Below are 26487 nucleotides of genomic sequence, written 5' to 3'. Positions count from 1 at the left end.
ACCCACCATACAATTACTTTCCCTCAGGCCTTAGGTCCTGAGGTAGGACCTAAGCCTCTCTCAGTATCTCTCACCACTAAATATTCTTATGGCATAACAGCACTGGACACTCAATCCACTTGTTCATTTGTTCAACAAGTATGTTGAGTGCTTAGCACAGAGATTGAGTACTTATTGTATCTGGGGAACAGAAAAAATGAAAATGTCTTGCCATCAAATTTTCAGTCGAATAAGAGAGGTAGGAGAATATACAAACAAGTCTGATATGGGAAAGAGTGGCTTAAGATGCATTACAATAAAACTATACAGGACTCCAAAGGAAAGAAAGGATACTTTTATACCTGACTCAAGACTTCATGAAAAATTTAAGGTAGGCTTTGAAGGAAAATGTCAGGTGTAATACCTAGAAAAGTGTGTTCCTGATAAAGAGGACACAGGAACAAAGACAAGTCAAGCTCCAGAGACATTCTGGTGGGTAAGGAAGGGGGACGAGTTAAAGATGACTTTGAATTACCAAATCTGTGCCATTTAAAGAAAGAAAATAGGATTGTTTAAGGATGGAATGGTATATTTGTTTGGGGGCATGTTTAGTTGGAAACACCTTCTAGCATGTAGGTGAGATGTGAAGTGAGAAAATAAAAATGATAACTGACAGTTTAAGGAGAGAAAGAACAGATTTGGGTCAAATGCACAGAAGTGATAGCTGAAGTTGTGAGAGGCAGAACGAAAAGAAGGTCGAGGACCAATGGAGACCTCTAGCTATTAATGATGTAAGAGTACAAAAGAGGAGCTGGCAAAACAACCAGAGACAGAGAAACCAGACAAGCTGAGGGAGAAAAGCCCAAATAATGCCCAGCTTTACCCTAACAGTCAAGTGCTACCAAAGAAATGACCACTGCAAAACAAAGGACAGTTGCTTCCATTGTTTTTTAATAAGATGCTACCAAATTTCTAGAGGCAAAAATGGTACTTGAGGTTTCTTTTCAAATACCAGGCTATCATCAGAACACATAAATGAAAAACCTGAGAAGCTGGTATTTGCCTTTAAAAGAATAAAATGTGGAAAGAGAATCTTTCTGCCAATTTGTTCCAGAATATGACCCCACATTACCATAATGGTTTATGTGGCAATGCTTGCACCAGAAGTTCCTTTTTTCAGATTTGTACTATAAATACATACTTTTTGCATATTGCTCAAGCCCTAATTATTGAATGGAACTGGGGTGATCCCTACTTAAAAAACAAAAACAAAAAAAGAGCCAAAGGTTTTTTCCTCTTTGTCCCTATGGGTAAAGCAAGGTATTTTTTTCCCAGCTTTTATATATATATATATATATATATATATATATATATATATATATGCACAAAATATATCCTAAGCTTTAGATATATATTCAAATTACTGCCCTTGTGTCTTAAGCAATGATTAATTGTCCTCTTAAACTTATATACAATGAGGTAATATCTCACCATGGCATTTCAAAAGTCTTAGTTTTCACCAATCTTTCTTCCTGCCAAGCTGTGCTGTTATTACCATGATTCAGTCTGACTTCAAATTTTCAGTCTTTTCCAACCCTCTATAGACAGAGAACTTCTGGAACCCCTCATTCAACAAACATGTATCAAGATGCTCTTTTGCTTTAGCCATGGTGGTAAGTGCTAGGAGTGGACATTGTGTCCCATGCACACACAAAAGGACCAGCAGTGAAAAACTATGAAGGGAATTAACACTGTGATACACGGGTTATTGCTACGGAAGCACAAAGTGCCTGGTCCATTTCTTTGATACATTTTTCTTTCTATTGTCCAGGTCACGGCCAAGGTATTTGTCCAAGTCCTCGCTACTACTAAGAATTTTAGAACATTCTTTTTCTGAATTTCCATTCTGTCCAATTGAATGGATCTTAACAACCACCATCAAATTCAATTGTTGATGAACCATTATGATTTAATCACTTAACTTCTTCAAACCCACATGAATGTCCCATTATCCTGTTACTGTGGTGCAATGGAAAGAGACCTGGTTTCTTGTTCTGAATTTGTCAAACACATGCTGTGTGAGTTGAGATAATACACTCACTTTTCTGAACTTCAAACCCTTCATCTAAAATATGTGATTCCTAACATCTTCGTCAACTCTCAAAATTAAGATCTGTGGATACAACCCACACTGTCCTACGACAGTGGTAATTCCCTTCAGAGCTGGTACGAACCCACATTCTGCTCCCGACCACTACTCCCTCTAGCTCAGATACGTGTTTCTGCCCTTCTCTGTCCCTCTCATACACACACAACACGCTGCAGCTTCCTCTAGGCTGATGTCATAGATCTACTAGAACCCAAGTCCAAAACTTTTTGTTACTTTCTTTACTAGACATCGTATAATTCAGACAAACCTCAAATTTTAACTAATCTTAATTCTTAACTAACCTTAAATTATAACATCATCGCCACACAGTACAGTGTAAAAATCTAATTCTTAAAAAACTCCTCATATTTTTATTAAAATGCAATGGGTCTTCTAACTTCAAAAATTGTTAGTATACTATAATTTTAACATAGAAAAATGGGGGACCTTTCAATGCCATGGTAACATTAACTAGCTTTTCATATATAGGGGTCATATCCTTTTTTATGTTTTAAACTTTTTAATCCTCACCTGAGGATATAGTTTTTATTACTCATTTTAGAGAGAAAAGAAAGAGGGAGAGATAAAGAGAGAGATTCGTCGGTTGCCTCTGGCAGGCACCCCAACAGGGATCGCACTGCAGCCCAGGCATGTGCCCTACTTGGGAATCAAAAGCGGAACATTTTGGAGCACAGGACAATGCTCCAATCAACTGAGCCACCAGGCCAAAGACATTTTTTATGTTTTACATACCCATAGTATATTAATTATCTAGGGTCCTGTAGAAGTAAGACCTACTTGAGAGTGGTTGGTAGGGTAATAATATGGGTGTAATAATTTATAGTTTTAATTTGAACACTTCACCTAAAATGGCATATGGCATGCTTGAGTGTGATATTGTTATGTTGCAGAATTACATGCTTATGATTTTTTAATAAAATATTTTGTAATAGAAAGGGGCATTATTTGTGCTAGACCCTTGTATATTAAGAGATTTTCCAGAAAGTTTTTCTGATGTCTAATATAGGCTGTTTCTAAACTGATTTTAAGATTTGATGAGCACCCAATCTGCTAATATATTTACTGTGCCAGTATTTTATTACCAGACATTCACAGCACAGTCAAAGGTCTGGATACAATCTGAGACTTTAATATCTACTTGCATTAAGTTGTGCAAACAGCAGAAAAACAGGTTAACAAATCTGTGTAAATATTATTTTGCAATTTTCTCCCTGATGAATTAAGGCAAACTTCATCTGTTTCACTGAAAAAAAATCAGTTCAGGTTTCCTACCTTTAACTTACTAGTGGTTCCTTCAGGTTATTATTCAAATTCTCTTTAAAGTCTGTTTTACATGAAACAGGCCTCTTTACCGGGGGAGGTTCTGAAGGAACAGTATTTTAATGTCAAACTCAGAGCTTTAAAAACACTATTTTATAGTGAATGCTTGGAGAACCAAATATCTAGATGCTGGAAGAGTAAATAAAGTAATTTTCATACTACTCCAACTGAGGTGTTTATATCCATCGTATTGACGGAGGAATCATTACAGTAAACCCAGGGGATATGCTGGCATCTGTCCACCTGTGAACACGCAGAATTAACAAAGTGACTCTGGGTTGCTCGACTGAAATACTAAGCACTTCATTTCCACGCCATGTTGTATAACACTGGAATAACGTAGAAGGACCTTTCTGAGATTTTGTTGAATATTTAACAGTTGCTATAATCCTTGCAGTTAATAACTACATACATATCTCGGCAGAAGCACTCATACCAAGCAAAACTAAAACTGTGTCAATATAGGAAGCAAACTCTTGCAACACAGCAGTTTTAACCACATGGTGCATGGACATATCCTTGAAATTTCAAAGTTTTTCTGTAAGAGGAGGAAGCATGAACATCACTAAACTGTAATTTCAAACAGCTCTTGCCCTGCACTCTGAATTGTGATTATGAAAGATATCATCCTAAGGAGATATTTCACTCCTATAATCCAGAAAAATATAAGTATATTATTTTAAGGGATGAGAAATAAATGATAGAAAATATTAAAACCAGAGAGATACAGCCTCATCTGCCCTTTGAAAATCTCTCTAAAGGCAATGATTCTTTGGTAAGATTCATTTCTTAAAATAATACAGAACCTTAATTGTATACCAGTTTATATTATTCTATAATAAAGCTATTTATCTTTTGAGGGCACAGAGTACATTTTTATAATATTTCAACAGTGGTCAGCAATAGGAACCAAACACAATGAAAACTTTTGGTTGATTAGAATTAAAACACACACATACACACACAAATCATCTCATTGATAATTTTATAAAAATGCTTGTATCTCACTAGGAAGTAAGATGCCAGATTCATGATGCAAATGAGAGTCAAACTTAATCACAGCACATTAGGCCAAGTCGAGTGTGTTGTGAAAGTTGCCAAGTCTAGAAAGTTTTGTAAATAATTCTTTCTGCTTCATTTTTCAGGTACAAATAAAAATAGATGCCTATTAATGTCCATAGAGCTTCTCTTTATTAGAAAAAGCAACTTTTATGGTCCTAAAGATATTCTATCCATTGAAGTCGCAGCTTTTTGTTTCTGGGCTTCATGGAGATTGCTGATGAGGTTTTACATCCCTCCTTATTAATTTAAGAGTAACAAAATAAGGCAAAAATATTTATCATGAAAAGCTTGACAGTTTTACTCATAACCAAAAGGAAATGGTTAAGTATAAAAGAAATTATCAAAATATAAACTAGTTTTGTATTAAGTAATGAGAGATATGCTAACAGCTTATTAATATAAATCATGAGAAAAGGAGATAGGTGTTGCAATAAATAAGAAATAGGAATTTGAAGCCAGGAATGAAGGGAACACTCCATGCTTGTCTACAGACAGGAAAATAGGGCATATTTCCAGATATATTAAAAATAATAAGGTTAGTTATACTCTTTCTAGTTCTATAAAATCATCATATAACATTAAAGATAAAGAGTTGCACCCTGGCTGGTGTAGCTCAGTGGACTGAGCGTGGGCCTGTGAACTAAAGGGTCACAGGTTTGATTCCCGGTCAGGGCACATGCCTGAGTTGTGAACCATGTCCCCAGTTGGGGGCACTTGAGAGGCAACCACACATTGATGTTTCTCTCCCTCTCTTTCTCCTTCCCTCCCCTCTCTCTAAAAATAAATAAATAAAATCTAAAAAAAAAAAAAAGACAAAGAATTGCCCTCCATGTATTCCCTACAGTAGGATGGATTTTAAAACTTTCTTAATCAGATTTCAAGACATTCTTTAGCTTTCACAAAGGTGTTTTGGAAATCCACATGGTGATTATCATGGCATTCCCTCATTAGAACCAATTTGATCTATAAACATGTAGGGCCACTTTACTACATGGAAAGTACTGTGGTGGGTGGTATGGTGGTAGGAGAATGAATACGACATGGTCACTCTTCTCAAGAAGCCTGACTCCACAGGAGAAATTTATTTAGTGGGGGAGCCTGACTCATTAAGTAGGGGACTAATTTGCAGGGATCAAAAGCTTTATTCAGATCACAGCTTTATTTTTTTTCCTCAGAAGTGTAAGGTATTTACATAATTTATTTGGTTCCCCATAGGGTCAGAATTTGGACATTAATGTATGTCTGACTTTTATAAACCCCTCATATATATAAACATATAGGTAGGTAGATATGAGTGTGTACGTTTTTACACTTTACATTATGTATATACATTACACATATACATTTTTTCTTGCATAGATACCCCCCTATGGCTAACTGAAAAAACTGAACCTAAATTGGATTATATATAAGGTTTCCTGATTGTAACATAGCTTTTGATATTTTCATTTACTTTAAAGTTCCAGAAACCAGCTTCATATACTATAAAATTTAAAAATTGTTAAGCAAGTATCACTTATTATTAAGAATAATTATCATTGTCTTATTTAGAATTACATACTTTTATACAGAAAGAAACTATGAGAAAAGTTTTCATTATAGGAATGAAAACCTCATGTAAATTTGAAAAATGTAATAGCCTAACCAATGTCTAATGGCAAAACAAATTGTTATTTGTATTTGCACTATCATTACAGGTAGAAACTGATTTGACTCTGCATTAAAATGAAAAATACTTGCATTGCATATTACAAAATTATTGCACATGAAAATTTAAATGTCTGCGAATGACAAATGTTATTTTTCATAATTAAAAATGTTCAAGATATGTCATAAATATTTTTTTGCTTTTATATAAAAGAATGGCAAGCATTAACTATGGAACTATATAATCAACCAAAATAATCTATTGTTATTTTGCTAACATCATTGTCAAACTTTTAATTCCTAAATAACAATCTTAAATACTCTGGAAAGCAATTTTTATTTTATCTAAAAGTTAAATATTGTTTTTTAAATTTTGGGGTTCTTCTTTACTACATAGTTAATAGGATGACCAAAATTTCACAAATGCATCGATGTAGTGCTATTATAATGCACAAAACTTCTCAGCTCATTTAGTGCCTCCCCCTTTTTTGAGGACATGTATTCTGTTTGCATGTATAAAAGTTCCTGTCACCAAATTATTAAAGAAAACTGTGGTGTGATGGAAAGAGCATTTGATCTGGAATTACATTATTTCCAGACCTACCTCTACCCTTACCAACACATAACCTCCACGTGCCTCGGTTACATCATCTGTGAAATGCTGACAATAACTTCTGTGCTTCCCCATGTTTTTGTGAATACCAAGTGAGATTATGTATGGGAAAAAACGCCAGCCAAATGTAAAGTAGTGTTGCTTACTAGTGTTGTCCTACACTTGACGAGTAACTCAGCCATTTGAGATCTGCCTCTTCTTAACTCCAGTAGAAGGTATCATCAGGGAAATTTGTGGATTTTAGCTAATGCCCAGAATGCTGCTTCTTAAAAAAAAATCCAAACACTCTTCTTGCCCTTCCAACCCACCTCCTCGATCTGTCAGTGAGGCTAACACTGAAAGTTCTACTGTGCTTGGTTCTCAAAGTGTCACCCAGAGCCAGCAGCTTCCCCATCACCTGGAGAGCTTGTTAGAAATGCAAATCATGGGCCCCGTCCCAGACCTACCTCCTAATCAGAAGTCTGGGGTGGGGCCCAGCAACCTCTGTTTTCACAAGGCTTCCAGCGATTCTGATGCACACTCCAGTGAAAATCATTGTGACTAGTCCCCATCTGTATCCATCTATACAGGTCCATGACTCCGAATTCCCAGACACCTTCTCAAAACTCTGCTTTGACTTTTCACTGCCCGCCCCTAACAGAACACCAAGAGATCACTCCTGGGACCGAGGATTAGCACTGAACTAAAAGAGAGGATTGAGAGGAGACCCAGAAACTCTACGAAGAATACAGCTCTGCCCCTGGGCCAACCCGTCATCATCCTGAGCGGCTGGAGCCGAAGCCTCCAGCTGGCTTTCCTCTGCTGCCCCCTTCTCCAGGGCGAAACGCCAGGTGGAGATCCGCACAAACAGGAGGAGTGCCCGCTCCTCACCTCTCGCTAGGATAAGGATCAGGGGCTTGGTGGGCCGGGGTTTACCTGCACTAGCGTCATCTGCGAGCCGAGCGCCAAGAGTATCTTCTCGGTCTTGGTGGGGTACGGGTTGTCACGGTGCTTGTAAAGCCACTGCTTGAGGGGCCGCGCCATGTCTTGCAGGGCCTGTCGCTTGTGCCTCACCTTCCCGCCGTTCTGCCGGGCCCTGGGACACCGGGGGAGGAGGAGGAGGCCCTAGTGAGTGACACTCTCTGGATGCTGCCCGTGGGGAATCCCTCACTCGGGGACACACGCAGTTCCGCGGTCGCGGAGTCCCCGCCAGGCACCCCCATGGCATACAGCCCAGCCGCGCGCACCCTTCCCACGCGTGCCGAGGTTGAGGCGAGGGAGCCACACAATGTCTGGGTGTGCAAGTATCGTTTCCTCGGCATTTCTCTTTGAAGTGGCCTGGTCGTCGCAGAGGGATCATGTGGCAGTAAAGAACCTTAGACTTATCTTGAAACGGGGGATATCTTGAATACAGGCACCCGAGGGTAGATATCTGGGTGACGATGGTTAAATGATTTGAAGGAAAACGTTATTTAAGCTACAGATTTGCGCAGCAGGGCTGTCCCCCTTCCTCGCCCGCTGGCACTGTGCCCCTCTCTCGTGGCCCTGGCCCGGTGGGCTGGCTGGGTAGAGGTTGCTGCAGGCTCTTGAACGTTCTTTCAAGGAACTCCTGCCGGCCTCTCAGGGCTCCTCGTCGCCTGTGGTCAACGGAAAGGTGGCTCACTGGACGGCGGGAGTAAAGCAAGGAATGACCGCCGCCCCGCTGCCCTGGTTCTCTTGGAGCTCTATCCAGTCTCCTTTGAACCTCTGGAGAAAAGGAGACACTTTCCAAAGGAAGGGTACGAGGGAAAACACTCTAGGGGATTTTTCCTGATATAAAGAGAGTTAAAAAGTTTGAAAAGATCTGTTCCGTGGAGTTAAAAAAGAAAAAAGAAAAAAAAAGAGCCCTGGAAAGGCATATTCCTAGGAGGAAGAGACAAGCAGTCTGGAGCCAGCGTTCGGCGCTGCGCTCCCAGGAGGCTCCGGGAGGTGTCGCCGCGCTGACGCCCTAGCGCTCGGCGACTCCGGGAGGCTCGCGCTGTCGAGCCGCAGCCTCGGGGGCTTTCGCCTCTGCACACTTTGAAATGCAATTCCACTCGAAGGGACTGGTAGTAACATTTTGACGAAATCTAATCTCTATTTTACTGACCGGCAGCAATGCAGGAACAGCAGCTGATGCAATCTTCCAGGTGGAGAGGGCCAGGACGGCTGCCCCTACTCAACCCGGCACTCCGGGAGCCTTCCGGAGGTGGCCGCGCTAGGGACGGCGGTCCACACGTTTGCAGCAAGAGCAGCTGGGCCCACCAGCGAGCTTCGGCCCCTCACCCTTCTAAAACGAAACCCGGCACAGCAGGCTCGCGGCCTTCCCCTCCCAGCTGGCAGCGAGCCCCGACCGAGCGAGCACGATGAGTGCACCCTGGGCAAAGCCGACCTTCCCAGCACCCTGGCGAAGGCGAGGCGAGCCGCGAGGCGGTGCGAAGCCTTGTGACAGAAGAGGGGCAGCCCACGGGGCTGGCCTGACCTTGGAAGCCCCCGACTGCTTGGCCCTGCCCTGTTCCTAGCTTCCTGCTTTGTCCTTTACATCTGGCTCTCAGTCGCGTGTCTGCACCCGCGGTCCAGAGAGGGACAGGTGACCTACTACCCTGATATCCAAGTATGGGAGGATGGCGGGGGCAGTTCCAGGTGTCCTCGGCTTCCAAAAAGTCTCTTTTGACCTATCCTAACGAATAGATCCCCCCTCATATTTTAAGAAACTACTACCTTAAAATGAGAATGCGCAAAACCAGGAGGCGGAGACCTGCCCTACAGGGAAACTCCGCGTTCCAACCCTCGCGCCCCCACTGCTACTTGCATACCCGCGCCGCTCACTGCCCCCACCCCCCTGGACTGCGCGCGAGCCAGGGCCCCCGGAGGGTGCGCATACCCGGTCCTTCGGTGTCTCAGGCCGAGGTTGTCCTTGAGGGGTGGGCCTTCCGGAATGCCCATCTCGGGACGGCCATGGGGACTGTCCAGGACGCCGCCATAGGGCCGGCTGCCCAGCTCCCGCTCCGGAACGCCGTGGTCTTCAAAAAGCACGGCGCCGTTGATCTTGTCGAAGACGATGGTGTTCATGGTGTGGCTTGGCAGGGGCGCCCCGTGCGGCCACAGCGCCTCGGAGCCGGGCCACCGGGAGCTCCGCAGGGCTCGGGTTCTAGGAGATGAAGGTGCATCACGTTACTCACTGAGAGCGCTCACACCCTGAGGGGAGCCCCAAACTTGGCCAAAGCGAGGGGCTGCGGAGTTCAGGCGAGAAGCAGTACTGCCGCACCTGAACCAGGGAACCCACACTTCTCCGTACCTGACTAACCCGCTCCCCTTGCTCCCGCACACTCTGGGGCAGGTCCCTGCCCTCTTCGTTGCCAAGGCACTTCAAACGGGAATAGTGTACCCGCGGCGGCAAGGAAAGTAATTCCTAAAGGAGCCTTTCTGCCTCGGTTTTAATCGCAAAGAACCACATTCCAGACAGCAGAGCGGGACCCGCGTGTTCTTCAGTCATAATGGAAGACTAAAGTCTCTCGGAGCTTCCACGAGGGCCATAAAGAAGGGTTGGAGGAAAGGGAAATTGGGGGTAACAGGAACAGCCGCATGCGCAAGCCCAGTTAATGAGTCCCAGGCCGGACCGGGATTTCATGTCCTCTAGATCTTGGATGGTTTGGCTGATCCCCCTGCGTCCGTCCCTGGGGTGGGGGTGAGGGCTAGGAAATTTAGCAGACTCCAGAGCTAGAAAGTTAAGTGGCGTCAGAGAGAAACGCACCACATGCTCCCTCTCCCCCTAGATCTTTCTACCACCCTCAACCCGCTCGGGGACTCTCAGGGTCCGGGCAGTTCAAAGACGCGTGAGTCCCCGGCTTTCTGCAGCCCGCTGTCAGTGAGGTTCTCTTCCGCAGCGCGGGTGCGAGCCTGGCGCTCGGAGCCCTTCCACACCCGCCCCTTTCCGGGGTTTCGGGAAACCATTTCGGAGGCTGCAAATGTTTTAGGAGAGGAGGAATCACGGTCCATGCACCGCAGGGCCTGCGGCTGCCACAGTCTGAGAAAGCCTCCAGCTCACCTCCCGAGTCGCCGTGGCGGGGAGCCTCTGCCGGCAGCGCACCGGCGTCAGGGGCAAGTCCGCGCTGCAGCGGATCTGCAGAGTGACCGCCCAGAGGCGCGCGGCCACCACATCCCGCCCCATCTCCCCGCCTCGAGCCACCGAGCGACCGAGCAGCTTTCTTTCCTTTCGCTGCCAGCGCCCCTCACCCCGCCCCCCCGCGGCGCGGGCTGCCCCCCCAACCCATGCACAGATCCTCTGCCTCGGCGAGCGCCCACACTCGCCAACGCCCCTCGCCCCGCCCTCCGGCTACCACAGCAGCGGCCACGCGCGACAAGTAGGGCCGTGAGCACCACGAAACGACGGCTCCCTTCAGTATTCGTGGGGACGTGAAGTCAGACCTCTGCTTGCAGCCCCGAGTCCCATAAGAGTGAGTCCTCCCTCCCGCGCAGACAGGTACGTGTCTGGGGTTTGGACACAATCTCGGCGACATGTGAAAGCCAATTTCCGTGCTCGCTACCCGGGTTCAAAGGTCAGGACTCGGTTTTTTTTAATTGTTAAATCCGTGCGCTTAGTGTTTTGCCTTCTCGCTGCTCCGTTTGTATAATACACCCTTCCACAGCCCCACAGTCTCCCCCACCGCAGTGCTCCTATATGTAGGAGTGTTTTTCCCAGCGCATCTGCCCTGAAGTTTGGAAGATTGGGCCCCTCTCCGGCTGTCCCCAGACTGCAAAAGGTGGCAGGCAGTCAGACACCCGGCGTGGTTTGGGTCCAATGGCATGGCAGGAGCCGGCGGGAGAAGTTCGAGAGCTGGATGCTGACGCAAGGGGTCCCGGGGGCGTGGGAACCGCCGCTTCTCAGCTTCCAGGGAGCCCACGCGCGGTACCCCACGCCTCCTCTCGGCTCCCGGTGCTCTCCACTTACCCTAATTCACTCCTAATTGTCACTTGTGGAGCTCCCTCCCATAGTGACTGCCCCGCCCAACGCCCGGGAACAATTTTAAAGCAAAGGAGGAGCAGTCAGGTGGGCTCCCGGGCCCTAGCAGACCCTCTGGCCAGGCTTAGCGGCCACCCGTGTGCGTCTCCTATGAACTGTGGAGAGAAGTAGGGGAAGGGCGCGGAGCGCTGAGGCGCCCGGGGACAAAGTGAGCCTCCCACCCGAGGCTTCGGGCGGGGACTCCGCGCCCTGAGGGCTGTACCTGGGGGAGTGGGGCCGGCGGCAGGGCTGCTGGCTCTCCCGCGTCGAGGCTAGGCGCACTCCCATCCCCGCCGCATGTTTTCCGCGCGGGCTCCAACGCGCTCACCGCCGCCACCGCCGTCGTCTCGGCTTTATTTACCCAGACAGGCGCGCGCGGCCCGGGAACAGGAATATCAAGGCCTTCTCATGTTTCCTGACTGCTTGGCCCAGCCAGCGAACATCCTGCGGGCGCGGTATCCACGTTCCCGGGCTGTCGAGAGGAAGCCTCTGCGCCCGCCCGGCCGTGCGGCTGGCAGTTAACCCTCGCAGAGGGGATGCCACAGCCGGCACAGCAGGGAGCCCCCAGCCCGCGGAGTCCGCGCCAGCCAGGCCAGGCTCCCAGCTCCACCAGCCTCGCAGGCGCTGAGCATAAGGGGCTACTTCCTTCGCACTTAGGGGAGAAATTCTCGGAGAGGCCTCAAGTAGCGCCCGGCTCAGGCTCTGGGAGCTGAGAGGCTGCGGTGCAAATCCCGTGTCTTAGCTGGCTGGAGTGTCGGAAATTTCACTACAAGTGGCTGGGAGGGAGAGACCACTACAGCGCGCCCTTTATTTTCCTCGGGATTAGTTGGAGTGAAGTTCCTGCTCGGGTTTGTGCCTATAGCGCGTGAGCGTATGTAGGAGAGGCTTGAATCCAGGGAGCCTTTTTTCTGGTGTTACTAGGTTTCTGAGGTCATGGCTGTCTCAAAGCCAGGCACACATTCACCGTCCGGGGCCCGCGCTGGAGTGGCCGCCTTCGCCTCGGGAGAGGCTGGGGCTCAGAGAGACCACAGTGTCCAGGTATGGAAGAGAGGACGACCCTAAAGCACGAAGCAAAGTGAACAGAACTTAGAAGAATCCGAAAGGGGACACAGTGCAAGGGGAGAGAATGGTTCTCAGATTCTCTTACTGATGATACTTGGCGTCTCACCTTCACCCCCAATATGAGAGCAGCGAAGCTGTGGATTAGGTGCACAGGAGGCTCAAGCACCTAGATGCCCGCGTTTTCGCTGCCGGCCTTGCCGCTGCAGCGACACCTTTTCTCTGTTTTTAAGAGCGAAAGTAGAGTTACCCAAACCTGAAAGGCATGGCCCCTTTCTCCTCTAAAGGTAGCTGGCAGCGCTGGGGCAGTGGCTCACCTATCCATGTTTAGATGGCCTGGAAGTTGTTAAAACATATACTAAAGCTATTTTTTTCCAAGACAAATCAGACCCCTGAATTTTCTATGTTATCTCCCAAAATACGAGGCAGTAAACTGGGAAGTAGCACAATGTAAAGCAGAAAGGGACGTAGGTTTACATTTTTGACCACCAGGCAGATAAATAAAATCATTTGATCGCGTTTCCCGATGTCCTTGGTTGTCTTTCATGATACGACTTGCGCTTCTAGAGCGCGCACCTCGTCTGGGAGCTGCACTTGACTAGCTGTGGTGTGAGCTAAGTGCAGACATAGGTCGACAGACCTCGCTGTAAGGATTTGAAGTCCAGGGTACCTCGCAAAGTTTCACCCACAGACTTGCTGCGAACAGAAGCTGCACAACAGAAGTAGTTCTAATTGATAACTTACAGGAGGAAAGAAACCTGTTCCCCCCTCCATGGTCTCCATGACTGTGATGGTGGTCACCAGACATGATCATGAAATCAGCTGCAACGTTTCCCTCTGACATGTACTTGGTCAGCTGTGCTGGGCAAAGCAAAAGGCATGTATGTAATTGCTTCCATTTTCACAATACCTACTGTAGTGAAATATGGAGATGTATGCTTTTTAATATAGGCTAGTATAGGACAAATTAATTTTGTTTTGATCTTACCTTATTTATGCAATTTTAAATGCATTTAGAGAACATTGATTAAAGATATATTTACACGCAAGATTTGTTTTCTTAAAATCTTATGTAAATATATAGAAAAATATTTCTGCAAAATGTTTTATTATTATTATTATTAAGTAGAGGAATAATATATAAGTTAGCCTCAGGTTAAGTCACTGAAAATTAATATATGATCATTACATTATAGTTTAGTCATTAGAATTCATTTTAAAATGATAGAACAGTGGAGGGTCTATTTTCAAATGAAATTGTGTGGAGAATTCCTCTCTAATATACAAATGAGTGTGTATTTTGTGATAGACCAAATTTTTATTTTTGCATTTCATCCTTTGTGTAAGAGTAAAATATCTTCATTTCAATCCACTGTTTAGGTACATTTATCATTATTTTAATTGTCACATTTTTCTAAATTGTGTTTTACTCAGCTTCTTATATTATATTCCAATCTCAGTATATCAAATGCTGTATTATAATCCTCAGAAGTAAAACCTTCAGTTTTAGAAAGATGTAAGAAAGTGTATGTAGTTTGTGGGATATCGCCTTAACGTAGCGGGGAAAAAAAACTTAGGCCAGAGCCAGAAGACTTGATCACTAATCTTAATTCTGGTTAATTTGATGTTGGTTTAACATGAATTTACTGAAATGTAAAATGAATATTATTAAGTTTTCCATAAACTTTCCTCACACTCTCATCAAGATTTTTTTTAATGTGAAAGCTACACATTGCTAAAGCTAGAAATATGTTAAGTAGGAACATTTGGTAGAAATCTAAATTCATTCTATTGGGCTTCAAGAGTAGTTATAAATATAATTTTTACTTTCTAATGAAGGAAAAACAGAAGACTTCATTTTTAGCATGTTGATATTTTACCAAGGAACCTGATATTTCAGAACAAATATTCATTATAATTTTTGAAAATAATGGCTGCTTTTAAACTCTATTTTCCAGTTATTACTTATAGGCAATGAAATAAATTACAAAGCAGGGAATGATTGCCACCCTTCCTCCAAATGGTAAAAACCAGTAGACTTATGAACAAATAGCAGATTCACCTCACACTTGGCTAGCAACCTGTAGAGACACGTGGTGAAAGACACAGCTGCAGAAACATTGCGAGCAAACTAGTAGAATGGGTGGCCCACAAATACCTCACAAGGCATTGTTGCTTTATTTATACTTTAATTGTATAAATAATACAGAATAAATTCTCTCAGAGAGGATCTTCTCCATAAATCCACTCTCAAGCAACCAAAGAACAAGGGTACAAAGTGGAAGTTCCTCTTCAGCCAGCTACACCCAAACCCATTTCTCAGAGGCAACCACCAAGAGATGGCCATTGCTGGTTTGATGGGCATCTTTTTTACCTTTTTCTATGCATTCACAGACATGAATATAAACAAAACATTATGTTTGTTTTATTAGTTTTCTTAAACAAATAAGACCTACTTTACATGTGGTTCACAAAGAGAAATATTAAACTAAAACTTGCATTTTCACTCAATAATTTCATAGAGAATGTTAATAATAGAACATGTAAATATAACCCCTTTTTAACTGTTACATAATGCTCCACCATCCATTTAGCCATTCCCCAATGAATGTTTCTGTCTTTCCAATTTCCACTATTATGAACATGAAACATTCTTGCATGTGATTCTTTCTGCACATGTGTAAATATTTCCCTAGGAATAACTACACAGACGTAGAATTGCTGGGTTGAAGGAAACAAGATTTTTAAAATTTTGATAGATATTTCTAAATTTCCTTCCAACTCACACTGGCAGTAACACATGGAAGTCCCCATTGCCTCCCAGGCTTACACACCATTGTGTGTGTTGGTCTTCATAACGTTTGCCTGCAGGGGGTAAAATAATGTCTCATGGGTTGAGAATATTTTCATTTATTTATAAGCCATTTTTAATCTCTTAATTGAAGAAATTTGCTTATAGTCATTGCTTATGTTCTTATTAGATGTAAGAACATCAATTACAGCCTTGTAATTGATGGAGTTTTCTTTTGTAAACCATTTTTCCATGATTTATATGCTTTATACATTGCAAATACGTAACTTGGTCTAATGTCTGCCTTTTACCTACTTTGTCTTTTGCTTTACTATAGGTTTAAACATGACTACAGATCAATAAGTCTGTCTTTTTTATAGATTCTGGATTTTGTGTCTTCCTTAAAAAGTTTTTTTCCCTATATTTTCCTGTAATAGTTTAAAACAATTATTTTTGCTTTGTTCTTTAATCCTTCTGAAATTAATTTGTATATGTTGTGTTGTAAAATCAAAAATCTAATTTGATTTTTTCTTCTTCAATTTAGTGGGCAATTATTCTTATGGCACTTATTAAAGAGTTTCCCCCCATTGATTGGAAACAACTTTTCTCATGTATGTGGTGGATTCCTTTCCATATGTAGGTTAGTCTGACAAGGCTTTGAGAGGTACAATACACCAAATAGATTGTAATAAATTTATAATAGACCTCACAATTTAAAAAGCATCTTGCACTCTAAAGACTTTCAATATTATTCTGTTCTAGTTTCAGAACACGTCAAGTATCAAAATAGCACTGTGCATTGCCTGGTAATGGTTCCAATTAGAAGGCTAATTCAATGCTGTTCCACGAGGCGCTGCTGTGTGTTTGGTCGTGCCCTGCTCAGAAGCAGCAGAGCGATTTCAGGCAGCCATATTCTCCAGGGCAGAGTAGGCTGGCTGCACACAGATTTTCCAGCACATCACAGGACGAGGTGATAATTGGGAATGAGCAATATAAGATCATTCATAACAGTGATGGGCTCCTGCATCTATGATTTGAAAAAGTAAACTGCATCTATCTTCTTGCTCAGTTTTTCTATAGAATCAGAATTAATTTTTTCACAAAGCAGCCAGTCAGGATGAGAACCTTCAATATGGTTGTACTTTAGTCAAACTCACTCCAGACAAAAATGCAAGTACTTTGTCACCACCATTACTAAAAAACATGAGCTTCATATAAGTGCAGACAATACAAATAATAAGCAGTTAGTAGAGCTGAGATCCAAATGGGTTAATATCTTGGGCCACTTCTCAGAGCTTGAGACAGGACCTGAAGGAAAGCCGGAGCCCCAACACCCCAACTGCTCCCTGACACTGTGAGTCTCTAGGACATCGCCCACACGGGAATACACCGTGTACTGGGATCCTGAGGAACACTTCACTTTTAAAACTTGTAACGAAATACTAGAATTCTTTCCAGAAAATTATTCTAGCTCAAACATCAATTTGCTTTACATCCCAAAGTGGCTATTTTAATAAATACAGTGAAGACTTCTGACCGTAGGCTAGAATGACTCTCTGTATATTGAACCTAATGGACTTCAGGTACTCAATTGATTTTAAAGGTTCACCTGACACCTCCAACCCCAAATTCATCTTCCTTGCTTTCATTATGTGTGGTATATTTTAATAAACTCAACAAAGGAATCCATGTGAGCAAAAGTGATGTGTGCAACTTCTGCTTCACATGCTTAAAGAGAAATTGCTTGCTCTTGTTTTTCACCTGTCCCTCTTAGTGACAGCTGGAACATGTATGTAGCAGTGGCTCATGTGCACTGATTTGATAGAAACTTAAAAAACAGCAGAGCTGCAAGAAGAAGAACCCTGGACCTTCGAATGGACCACAGGAGAGAGAGCTACCTAGTGTGGTCTCAGCAAACTTTTTCTGTAAAGGGCTAGATACTAGTAAATGCGCTAGACTTTGTGGGGCATATTGTCTCTGTTGCAATTATTCAGCTCCACCATTGTAGTGCCAAAGGAGTCCTGGGTAACAATTTGACTGTGAATGAACACTTGCCTTGAATGAATGAATGCTTGACTATGAATGATTCAGTGAAGGAGTTTTGCTGTGGTCCAAAAAGAAAAACCTGTATTTAATAGACTGAAGGTTGAATTTCATATAATTCTCATGTGCCGCAAAACATTATTCTTATCCTTTCGTTGATTCTTTTTACCTATTTAAGGATGTGAAAACTATTTTTACCTCACAAACAGAAACAAGAACAGGCTACATTTGACCCAAGGCTGTTTGATAGCCCCAGACCTAGAATGATCAGCTCTGGGCTGTTATGGGGGACAAATAAACTTCCTCTTATTTATGTCACTGTATTTTGGGGTTTCCTGTCTGAGGGAGCTCAGTCTCTACCTTACATAATGCACACCTGTACAAAGATAATCTTGGTTACCCCAGATGGGCTTAAGAAAAGTGCTGTTTAATGACTAGGGGCTGCCACAACCAGAAGGAATGGGAAAAGAGATGGAACGAAAAAGTGTTTTTGCCATTCTTCTCCTGAAAATGTGTTGCACATGTGGAGAGAAACAGCCTAATTATTTTTACAATATTTTTGATACTATGCTCTTTTTTATTTTATCCACTTTTTAAAGGTACTAATATACCTTTAGACATTGTATTGGTGTTTGAATTTTAAGACTTATGTTTTTTGTAGTCACAGAAACTGGTGAATGACTGTTAAGAGTTACTATTTTCTGGCTCACTCCTCCCTTTCAAAAAACGCTCACACAATTGGAACTACTTTCTTACTGTTTTCTTTTTTAATAATCAACAATAAATATTTATGGGGCACCTGTATGCAAAATCCTGTGCCAAGAACGGCATTGAATTTGATTTAAAAAACACGATCCTTGCCTAGTGTATAAGCCTGTTAGGAAAAGCACAAGGAAACAAATACACCTCATCTAAAATATTTTAGGGTGTCTGATATAAAGATTGCTTGAATCCAGTAAATCTGTAAATCATCTGTAGAAATACATGAGGGAGCTTGAAGATGATAGAAGGGCCATTTTATGTGTCTGCTAAAAATTTTGTAACCATATTACCGACATCCTTCCTGAAAAGATGCAAAAAGATCCTTATTTCAGAAATTTGAGCCTGATTGGAAAACAGCATTTTCACCTCTTACATCAGACTTTTTCAAGTTTTATGCCAAAAACCTCTGGGTTTCGAGAGAAAATTTTAGGACTCCTTTTGAAAAAAATGCAGTAAGATAAACACACTGAGGTTAGCTCACTATCTTCCTTTCCTCCTGTGCTTGTCCAGGCCTTCCTTGAACCTGCCTTGGGGCTCCTACTTGCACACTCCTCCTGTGGAAAGGTGCAGAATGGAAAAGGGGGGTTGGGTGAGAAGAGTCAAGGACAAACCTGTCAGGTGTGGTGGTGCATTGGTTCTTGAGGCTTATACAGAGAAGCCTCCCGTGGTCCCCAGCACGAAGGGACTAATTCTTCCCTGAGTATCTGGGACACAGAACCACTGGCCGGCAGCTGGTGGGGAGAGAGAGGTCAGGTCTGCACCTGAGACTACACAGTGACCCTAAGTCATCAGTCAATTCTTTGTTGTGATATTCATTGATCTTTCTTAAGTGTGCTCTGATATTGTAAGCTACCACCAATCCCAATTTAGATGGGAATTTGGGCTAAGTGGAAGGGAAAAGGAAAAAGTTGTTTTGTCAATTAACGGTGCAATATAAATAGCCCGAAGCCTAGGATAAAGGTGCCCTTGCAAAATGCAAATGCCACATTGTCGTTTTTTTCCCTTGGATCTGCACTAGCAGTTTGCATAAGATTTATGTCCTGACATTGCTCTTCCAGACTCTTGTAAGTGGGGACATAATTAAGGACATATAACAAATTTGAATAATATGCCCACAGCATGTACTGCATGCCCATGCACTGTTCTAGGCCCTTAACCCATATAAATGCTCACGGCTGCCCTTTGGGGTAAGTACTCACTAGTACCCATATTGTAGAAGAGGATACCTTGGCATAGAATTGCCATAAACACAAGTCGATAGCTGATGGGCCCAGTACTTGGAAGGAGTCAGGCATGCACCAGAACTTGTGTGCTGAGCCAAATTACATGGCCTCTTTGAAGGTGCATGGAAAGGACAGAGAGGAAGAGCTACAAACACTTGACTATGTAATTGTAGGCACAGCCTACTATGTAGTTGCACATCTTTTGGCTTCTCACTTAACAGAAGGAAGTTCAATGCCAACATGTTCATTTTTACTTCTGTATGTGATCTTTCTCCTAGGTGGGGAACAAGTGCAATTTCAGTGTCACTGGAATCCAATGACTTCGCACAGCTAAAGGGCTTCATGTTCATCTTCATGTGTGGACTCACACTAAAAAAGCCAGTAACTGCTGAGTCTCCTGTGAGTTCTCTAAATCTGGAGAACATTCTTCCCATTGGGCAACAAAAAACAACATCTTTGGAGTAACCAAAACAACCCTGAAATGGTGTTTTATTGCAGGAGAAGACATAGCCCAATTGTGAGCGGCATATCTTGCTCAGCCGGGGTGAAGCCCAGTAGGTTTGATTAAGAAGTCTAAGGAGATGGTAGTGGCCTCTACAAGTTCATAACCCTCTTCTTGCTGTTTTGTCTGTTTTGTCTGGTTTTGTCTTTTTTCCATTTGCAATAGTTCTCAGGCCTGTCTGGAACATTTGTGTAGCCCTAGGCAAGAAGATAAGTGGATGCCCACATCCATATGTCTAAATATTTAAAAGTTACAAATCAAGCTGTTAATTGATTATAATTGTCTATCGTTGTCTCTAAATCAAAACACTGTTAAATAAAACAGGTCCTATCCCTCCATGGTGACAAATATACCACTATGACGAAAAACCAGAAACTGTGTAGGTATGATTTTTGTTGGGAAAATATCCATGACAAATAAGTTTAATCATTACTGCATGTATCTAGATGTTTCATTGTTGGACTGGTAATATTTAGATAAGTAATAAAGTGAAAGAGACATAATTCATAATTTATTATGTATTTTATTTTATTAAATTTATTTTCTTATCTTCCTTTGAGCAAAAATTACTAATTACATTATTATAATTAATTTTCTGTTGTATTTTGTGTTCTGAAGGATTACAAATAAAATGTAATTCTACATACAGTTCCACAATTTGAATATATTTCCATGAAGTATATACATTAAAACAAATACAGGAAAATTTAGTTAGACTTGTTTTAATACGTTGTTTATAAAATACTATTTTTATTTTAAAACTTTCAAATTACACATAAAATTAAATTAGAAAAGAAAAATTAATGAATATATTTTTAAAAACTGAAATCTTAATTTTTTGAAAATTAATTTAAAATATTTTATACAAATATAGTTATCTGCAATGCTAAGTGTTCAATGCTGGTTGTCAGTATAAAGCACTGGTATCAGATTTCACGAATGGTTTCTCTAGGGCTACAGACTTACAAATTTGAGAGTGATGTTGTAACAGGAGGGATCTGGCCAAAGTGCTAGCCAGACGCCAGGGACCCCTGAGAGGGGTCGGGTAGTGGCGAAGGTGCAGACTGAAATTGAACCCGAACCATGTGACAGGCTTCCATACCCGCACCCCTGCCCAAAGCGTAAACAGCTAACGCGGCTGTGTGACAACGCTTGCTCAGCGTCTGTGCAGGATGAAAAGTCATAACACACGTATACGGTGGAGGTGAACATGGTGACGCTTCCATGCTGGGCACAGACGCTGTGCCTTTGCTGGCTAGAAACCCTCCTACCCACTTCCAGATCTTGGTGGCGGGAAGAGAGGCAGAGACGCTGTGTGGGCTGACATGCGTGATGGACGTTAACCTTGATTGGCAGGCAAGCTGGGCACTCCCAGAGTGCACTGGGTTTTGGGGTGGAATGTTTAAACAGGGGGTGCACAGAAACTCGCTGTCTTATTGCCCCCCTGGCTAGCCCGGTAGGGGATCGGAGCCTAAGTGTTCCTGGGACAGCAGGCCCTGGAGGCTGAGCAGCCAGGCCACAAGCCCCACGCTCCATCCCACGTGAGAAGTGGTGGCAGCCCTGGTGACCAGAGCTGTGCTGTATGATCCTGCCCAGCCAGGTGCACACAGATTCAGGAGACAGATGCCTGAATCCGGACTGTGACCAGGAACCAGCTAAGCCGCTTGGATGATTATGCTGCAGCCACTTGCGTATCCCAAAAGATGGTATTTTTTAAATGGGAGGAGGAATTCCAGGTGCAGGCTTGAAAAGCAAAGGGTAGGGAGGTTGTCTTTGGGTATTTTAAAGAAAATGGACTTTGAGGCGGAAACTCATTATTCTTCCAAAATTATGTAGCTTTTAAATAAAAGACTCCTCTTTTTCACCAAACCTCTGCCTCTGGAATTTATGGGCAGCGGGAAGCAGAACCCCATGTGGCTACATAGTAACAATGTGAATTGGTTAATATTGCAAACTGTTATGTTTTTGACAGATGCAACTATTGTAAAGATTCACTGAATATTGAATACCACGTAAAATGAAGCCAGGCACCATGGGAAACAGCACTGCAGGAGGTAAGGATGCACTGCCTTCAGAGGATCTGCTGAGTCAATTACTTTGTCTTTTCTCCCTGCTCTTGGAAGCAGTGTTCACATCCAGTGCTCTCAGCGGTAGATTGCAAACCTTCCTGACATTTGGATGTGTTCACCTTTTACCTTGAGGGTACAGGGCAAATGATGTGTAGAAGCATTTCCGTGGGCCCTGAATGGGGTTAGTCACAGAGCAGATGTTTGGGTTTAAAGCTGCACTATATCCCGTTGAGAGCTAAATCCCCAACAATAGAGGCTCCATGTGTTCTTCAACGCGTGTGTGTGGGGCGGGGTGGGGGTTGATGTAGGTCTTTTCAGAAGGGTTCAGGGCAGTGACACTTTGCCTGGATCTAGTAGTTCTATTGGTTGTTGGGAGTGTTTTTTATACTTTGTATAAGTATCTACTTACTTTTTTACTTATTTATGTTTAAAAGTTTATTAAACCTGGAGCCTCGGATGAATCCAAAAATGACTATCCTCTGATGATCCTATAGTGGTTAACACATACCACAACACCTAAAGTTGCAGAAAGCAGGGTCATTTTTAAAGCCCACCCAAGCAACATTCATTTTAACAGGCACAATTATTGCAGAATAATACTAAGTGATGCCTTCATTTACAGTCAGAGGTTTATACATTGGGGCAAAGTCAGCTTGGCAAATTCTTTCCCTCAACAAGCCTTCTGAAGAGACAGCTAGTTGTGGGCATTGCACATGACAAGGCTACCACTTACGTGCTTTGCCCACTGGTGCCTGAGCTCTGCACAGAACGCTTCTTATTTCCTTCAGTGCTACATCTTTCAATATGGCGCCTATGAGCCACCTTCAGCAGAGGTACCTGCTAAAAATAAAGGTTCTGAATCCCAACGACACGCTCAGAGTCAGGTTTTCTGGGCTTAGGCCCTGTGGTGATGCCGACACATAGGTTTCTTACACCATGCCTTGAGAAAAATTAGTTTAGAGCAAGGGCTCTTAAGTTTTTTCGTTGTATAGCCTTATCAGTAAAAGTATTTTGAGCAGGCAGCTCTAATACAGGGTGGGGCAAAAGAAGGTTTTCAGATGCTTCTATGAAAGACAATATAATAATTAATAAAAATAACTATTTTTATTAAACAGACTCTGTGTTTATGTTCTCACAACTGCAGACCTGCTTCTGCCCCACCCTCTGTGTCTCCCAGGACCATGGTTTCCCTTTCATGGCCTCAGCCTTCTTTTTACGAGGAAGCACCTGGGAGTAGGCTCATCTCTGGGATGAAGAATGAGATTTTTAGTGATAAATCCTAGCAAATCCTAATAATAAGATGCCATATCTGTAGGGCTATTTAGGGGATCCTACGCAGTCTATTAAACTCTGGCAAAACTAATAATCTTATTCCTCGAGACAATAATTTATTAAGGGTCTGCAACACTAGGACATTTTATGTATATTCTCATTTTAGTTCTTTTTGTTGTTTCCAGATCTTTAACCTGAATTACTGTATTTTTGTGGATAGTTTAGGATTAGAAGTATTTTATTTAGGTAGTTAGTGTTTTAGGTCTCACTTTCAGTTTAAAGTAGTGTATTTGCTACTCAATGTCAGTGCAAAACTGAAAAGCAGCATTCTCAAACTTCAGCATGCATGCAAAGGCACCTGGTGGATAATATTCAAGTCCAATTCTGATGCCCTGCAGCCCAGGTCCTGCATTCCTTATGTGCTCCTGGGAGGTGCTGGTGGCCTAACAGCAAGGTTGTAAATGACTTGGCTACAACTTAGTTCAGTCTTTCTCTTCTTATTCTAGAAGAACCATTGGTGCCCAATGAGAACCTATCATCATAGAGAGGGATGGGGACATGGGTAAGGATGAGAATAATGACCTTTTTGGTATTATTGGTATAGAGAAATACTTGTAAAGCCAATTAAGACAGCTATTTCTGTAGCATAGCACCTGGACCGTGGATATAAATCTGGACGTCACACACAATGGCAGCCTTGTCTGTAATTGTTGAGTTGTTTTAGTTATAGGTTTTAATCTACACTTTGTAACCAGATTTAGATGTATTTTACTACCTTTTAATGACATTTATTTTTTTCTATTTCATATCATGAATATGCCAAATTACTTCCTACACAGAAACATCATATACAGAAATTTGTGTTTCAATTTGTTTCAAAAACCAAATAAATAATATTTTATATTTTATACCTAAAGTTGCCATTTAGATTTTTTCAGCCAAGCACAATAGCCTTACTTCATGTAGTACATATTTTAATTTATGATTATTTATTCATTCAGCAAAAATTATTTATTGATTAACTTCTTATTCATTTATTATGCTTTCTGATTTTTCTTGTCATTTTATTTTATTTTCAATTTTATTTGGTATTGGTTTCAGGTGTTCAGCTTAGTGGTTACATAATCATATACTTTATAAGGTGTTCTCTTCAATATTTTCAGTTGGGGCCAACTGATACCATACACAGTTATTGCAGTATTACTGACAATATTTCTCATGCTTTACTTACATCCCCATGACTTTTTTGTAACTGCCAATTTGTAATTTTTAACCCCTTAACCTCTTTCACCCATTTCCTCAACCACCCTCCCCTCTGGCAACCACCAGTTCATTCTCTGTGACTGTGAATCTGTTTCAATTTTTAATTGATCAAACATCATTGTAGAGGAAGAGATACATTTTTATACCAGTGCATGGTACTTCTTGAACCTGGTGATGGCCCTGATTTTTGTAGATTTTACTACAACAGATTGTTTACATAATACAAGCAGTAGTATATATGTTATATTACCCATTCATTAGTTAGTAACTCCCCAACTGAAAGCAACATATCCTAAATGTATTGATTATGGTGTAGGTTAAGGTGTACTAAGAGATACTACCATAAGTCACTGGCTAAAACATAATAGAAGTATACCTCTTTCTCATGTAGTCTAGAGAGAAGTGGTTGCCCAGGTTGGGTGGGCAAAAGATCATGGAGAGACCCGGGTTCTTCCTGAGTTGTTGTTACTGGGGTCTTGTTCTATCCAGGTGGGTGAAACTGACTCACAATATTCCTTGTCACAATATAGCCTGCAGAAAGGGTTAGCAAACAATTTTCTTTTAAGTGTCTAAAATAGAACTTACATAATCACCTCTGCTTACTTTCCACTGGCACAAAGAGTTCAGTGGCCAACTAGCTGCAAGGGAGGCTGGGAAATCCAATCTCAAGCTGTGTGGGATAAGGGATCATGGACTGAGGATCAATTAGCTCTCTTCAATTAAGGTGTGTGTGCATAAAATCACCTTACTTACAAGTTTTAAAATGGATTTTGAAGCCCTAGCTGGCGTGGCTCAGTGGATTGAGTGCCAACCTATGAACCCAAAGGTTGCCAGTTTGATTCCCAGTCAGGGAATCCCATATGTCTGGGTTGTGGGCCAGGTCCCCAGTGCAGGGCGTGTGAAAGGCAACCACACACTGATGTTTCTCTCCCTCTTTTTCTCCCTCCCTTCCCTGATGTCTAAAAATAAACAAATAAAATCTTAAAGAGAAAAAACAAGCAACATCACCATTTTAAAAAATAAAATAAATAAAATGGGTTTTGAAGTCTGACAAGAGCACCCATGTTTACAGGTAATATCAATATTAGCAACTTTCTTTTCTTGAAGGAATGTTCAAATGAAAATTTTATACAAAATACACAGAAGAAACTCTAGAAAAGGAACTGTAGTGATTTTGCTGAACTTTACAGAGAAAGTGGAATGCTGATGCTGGCTGTTTAGTTAGGAAGGACAGCATGTGACTCAAAAGTATGTATGTGGCGTGGGGTGGGAAGGGTTCAGATAAATGAGTTTTAACATACCATTCCATTTGAAGAAATATATACTCCAGTAGCCCTAAGTAATCTATAAGGAATTTTAATATTCTATGTGTATTTCTCAAGAAATATTAAGAAGGTTTATGTTATAGCCCTCAATAATACTTTAAAAAATAACAGCTCTCTTCCATACATTTTCATGCTCCGTGTTTTTCCAGAGTCTTCTAAAACTCCCCCAGTTCTCCTGGCATCCACATTTTAAGGCTTTTCTGTCTTCTTCCTCCTGCCTCCACCTCAAGCTCTTTCTTCTTTAGACCAATTTAGAACTGAGCTTCATTTCTGCTTTGCTCATTACCTGGATTCTCTACAAGAAAGAACCCAGGGCTGACCCAGAAATCTAAAACCTTTTCCCCTTTCTTCATGTATCTCTGGCCTGGTAACTCTGTCTTCTAATTTT

The 26487-nt window shown here is 42.4% G+C and overlaps 1 protein-coding gene across 2 annotated transcripts in view; it reads right to left on the bottom strand.

Annotated features, from left to right (window-relative positions):
* The window catches only part of MKX (mohawk homeobox), a 61848-nt gene extending 49084 nt beyond the window's left edge, over positions 1–12764 (bottom strand). The window contains exons 1-3 of one of the 2 annotated variants that reach the window (XM_036022599.1): positions 12014–12764; positions 9673–9939; positions 7707–7866 (exon numbers count right to left, since the gene is read on the bottom strand). In XM_036022599.1, coding sequence (XP_035878492.1) covers positions 7707–7866; positions 9673–9939; positions 12014–12078 — 492 coding nt within the window. In that variant the 5' untranslated portion in view covers positions 12079–12764. Of the gene's footprint in view, positions 1–7706; positions 7867–9672; positions 9940–10836; positions 11371–12013 lie in introns of those variants that run through there. The other variant, XM_028506544.2, reaches the window with a different exon arrangement.
* Between the last annotated feature and the right edge of the window lie 13723 nt (positions 12765–26487).

The sequence above is a fragment of the Phyllostomus discolor genome, chromosome 1 (genome assembly GCF_004126475.2).
Source record: "Phyllostomus discolor isolate MPI-MPIP mPhyDis1 chromosome 1, mPhyDis1.pri.v3, whole genome shotgun sequence".
Taxonomy (NCBI): domain Eukaryota; kingdom Metazoa; phylum Chordata; class Mammalia; order Chiroptera; family Phyllostomidae; genus Phyllostomus; species Phyllostomus discolor.
Note: the sequence above shows the minus strand (reverse complement) of the source record. Positions and strands in the feature narration are given on the sequence as shown.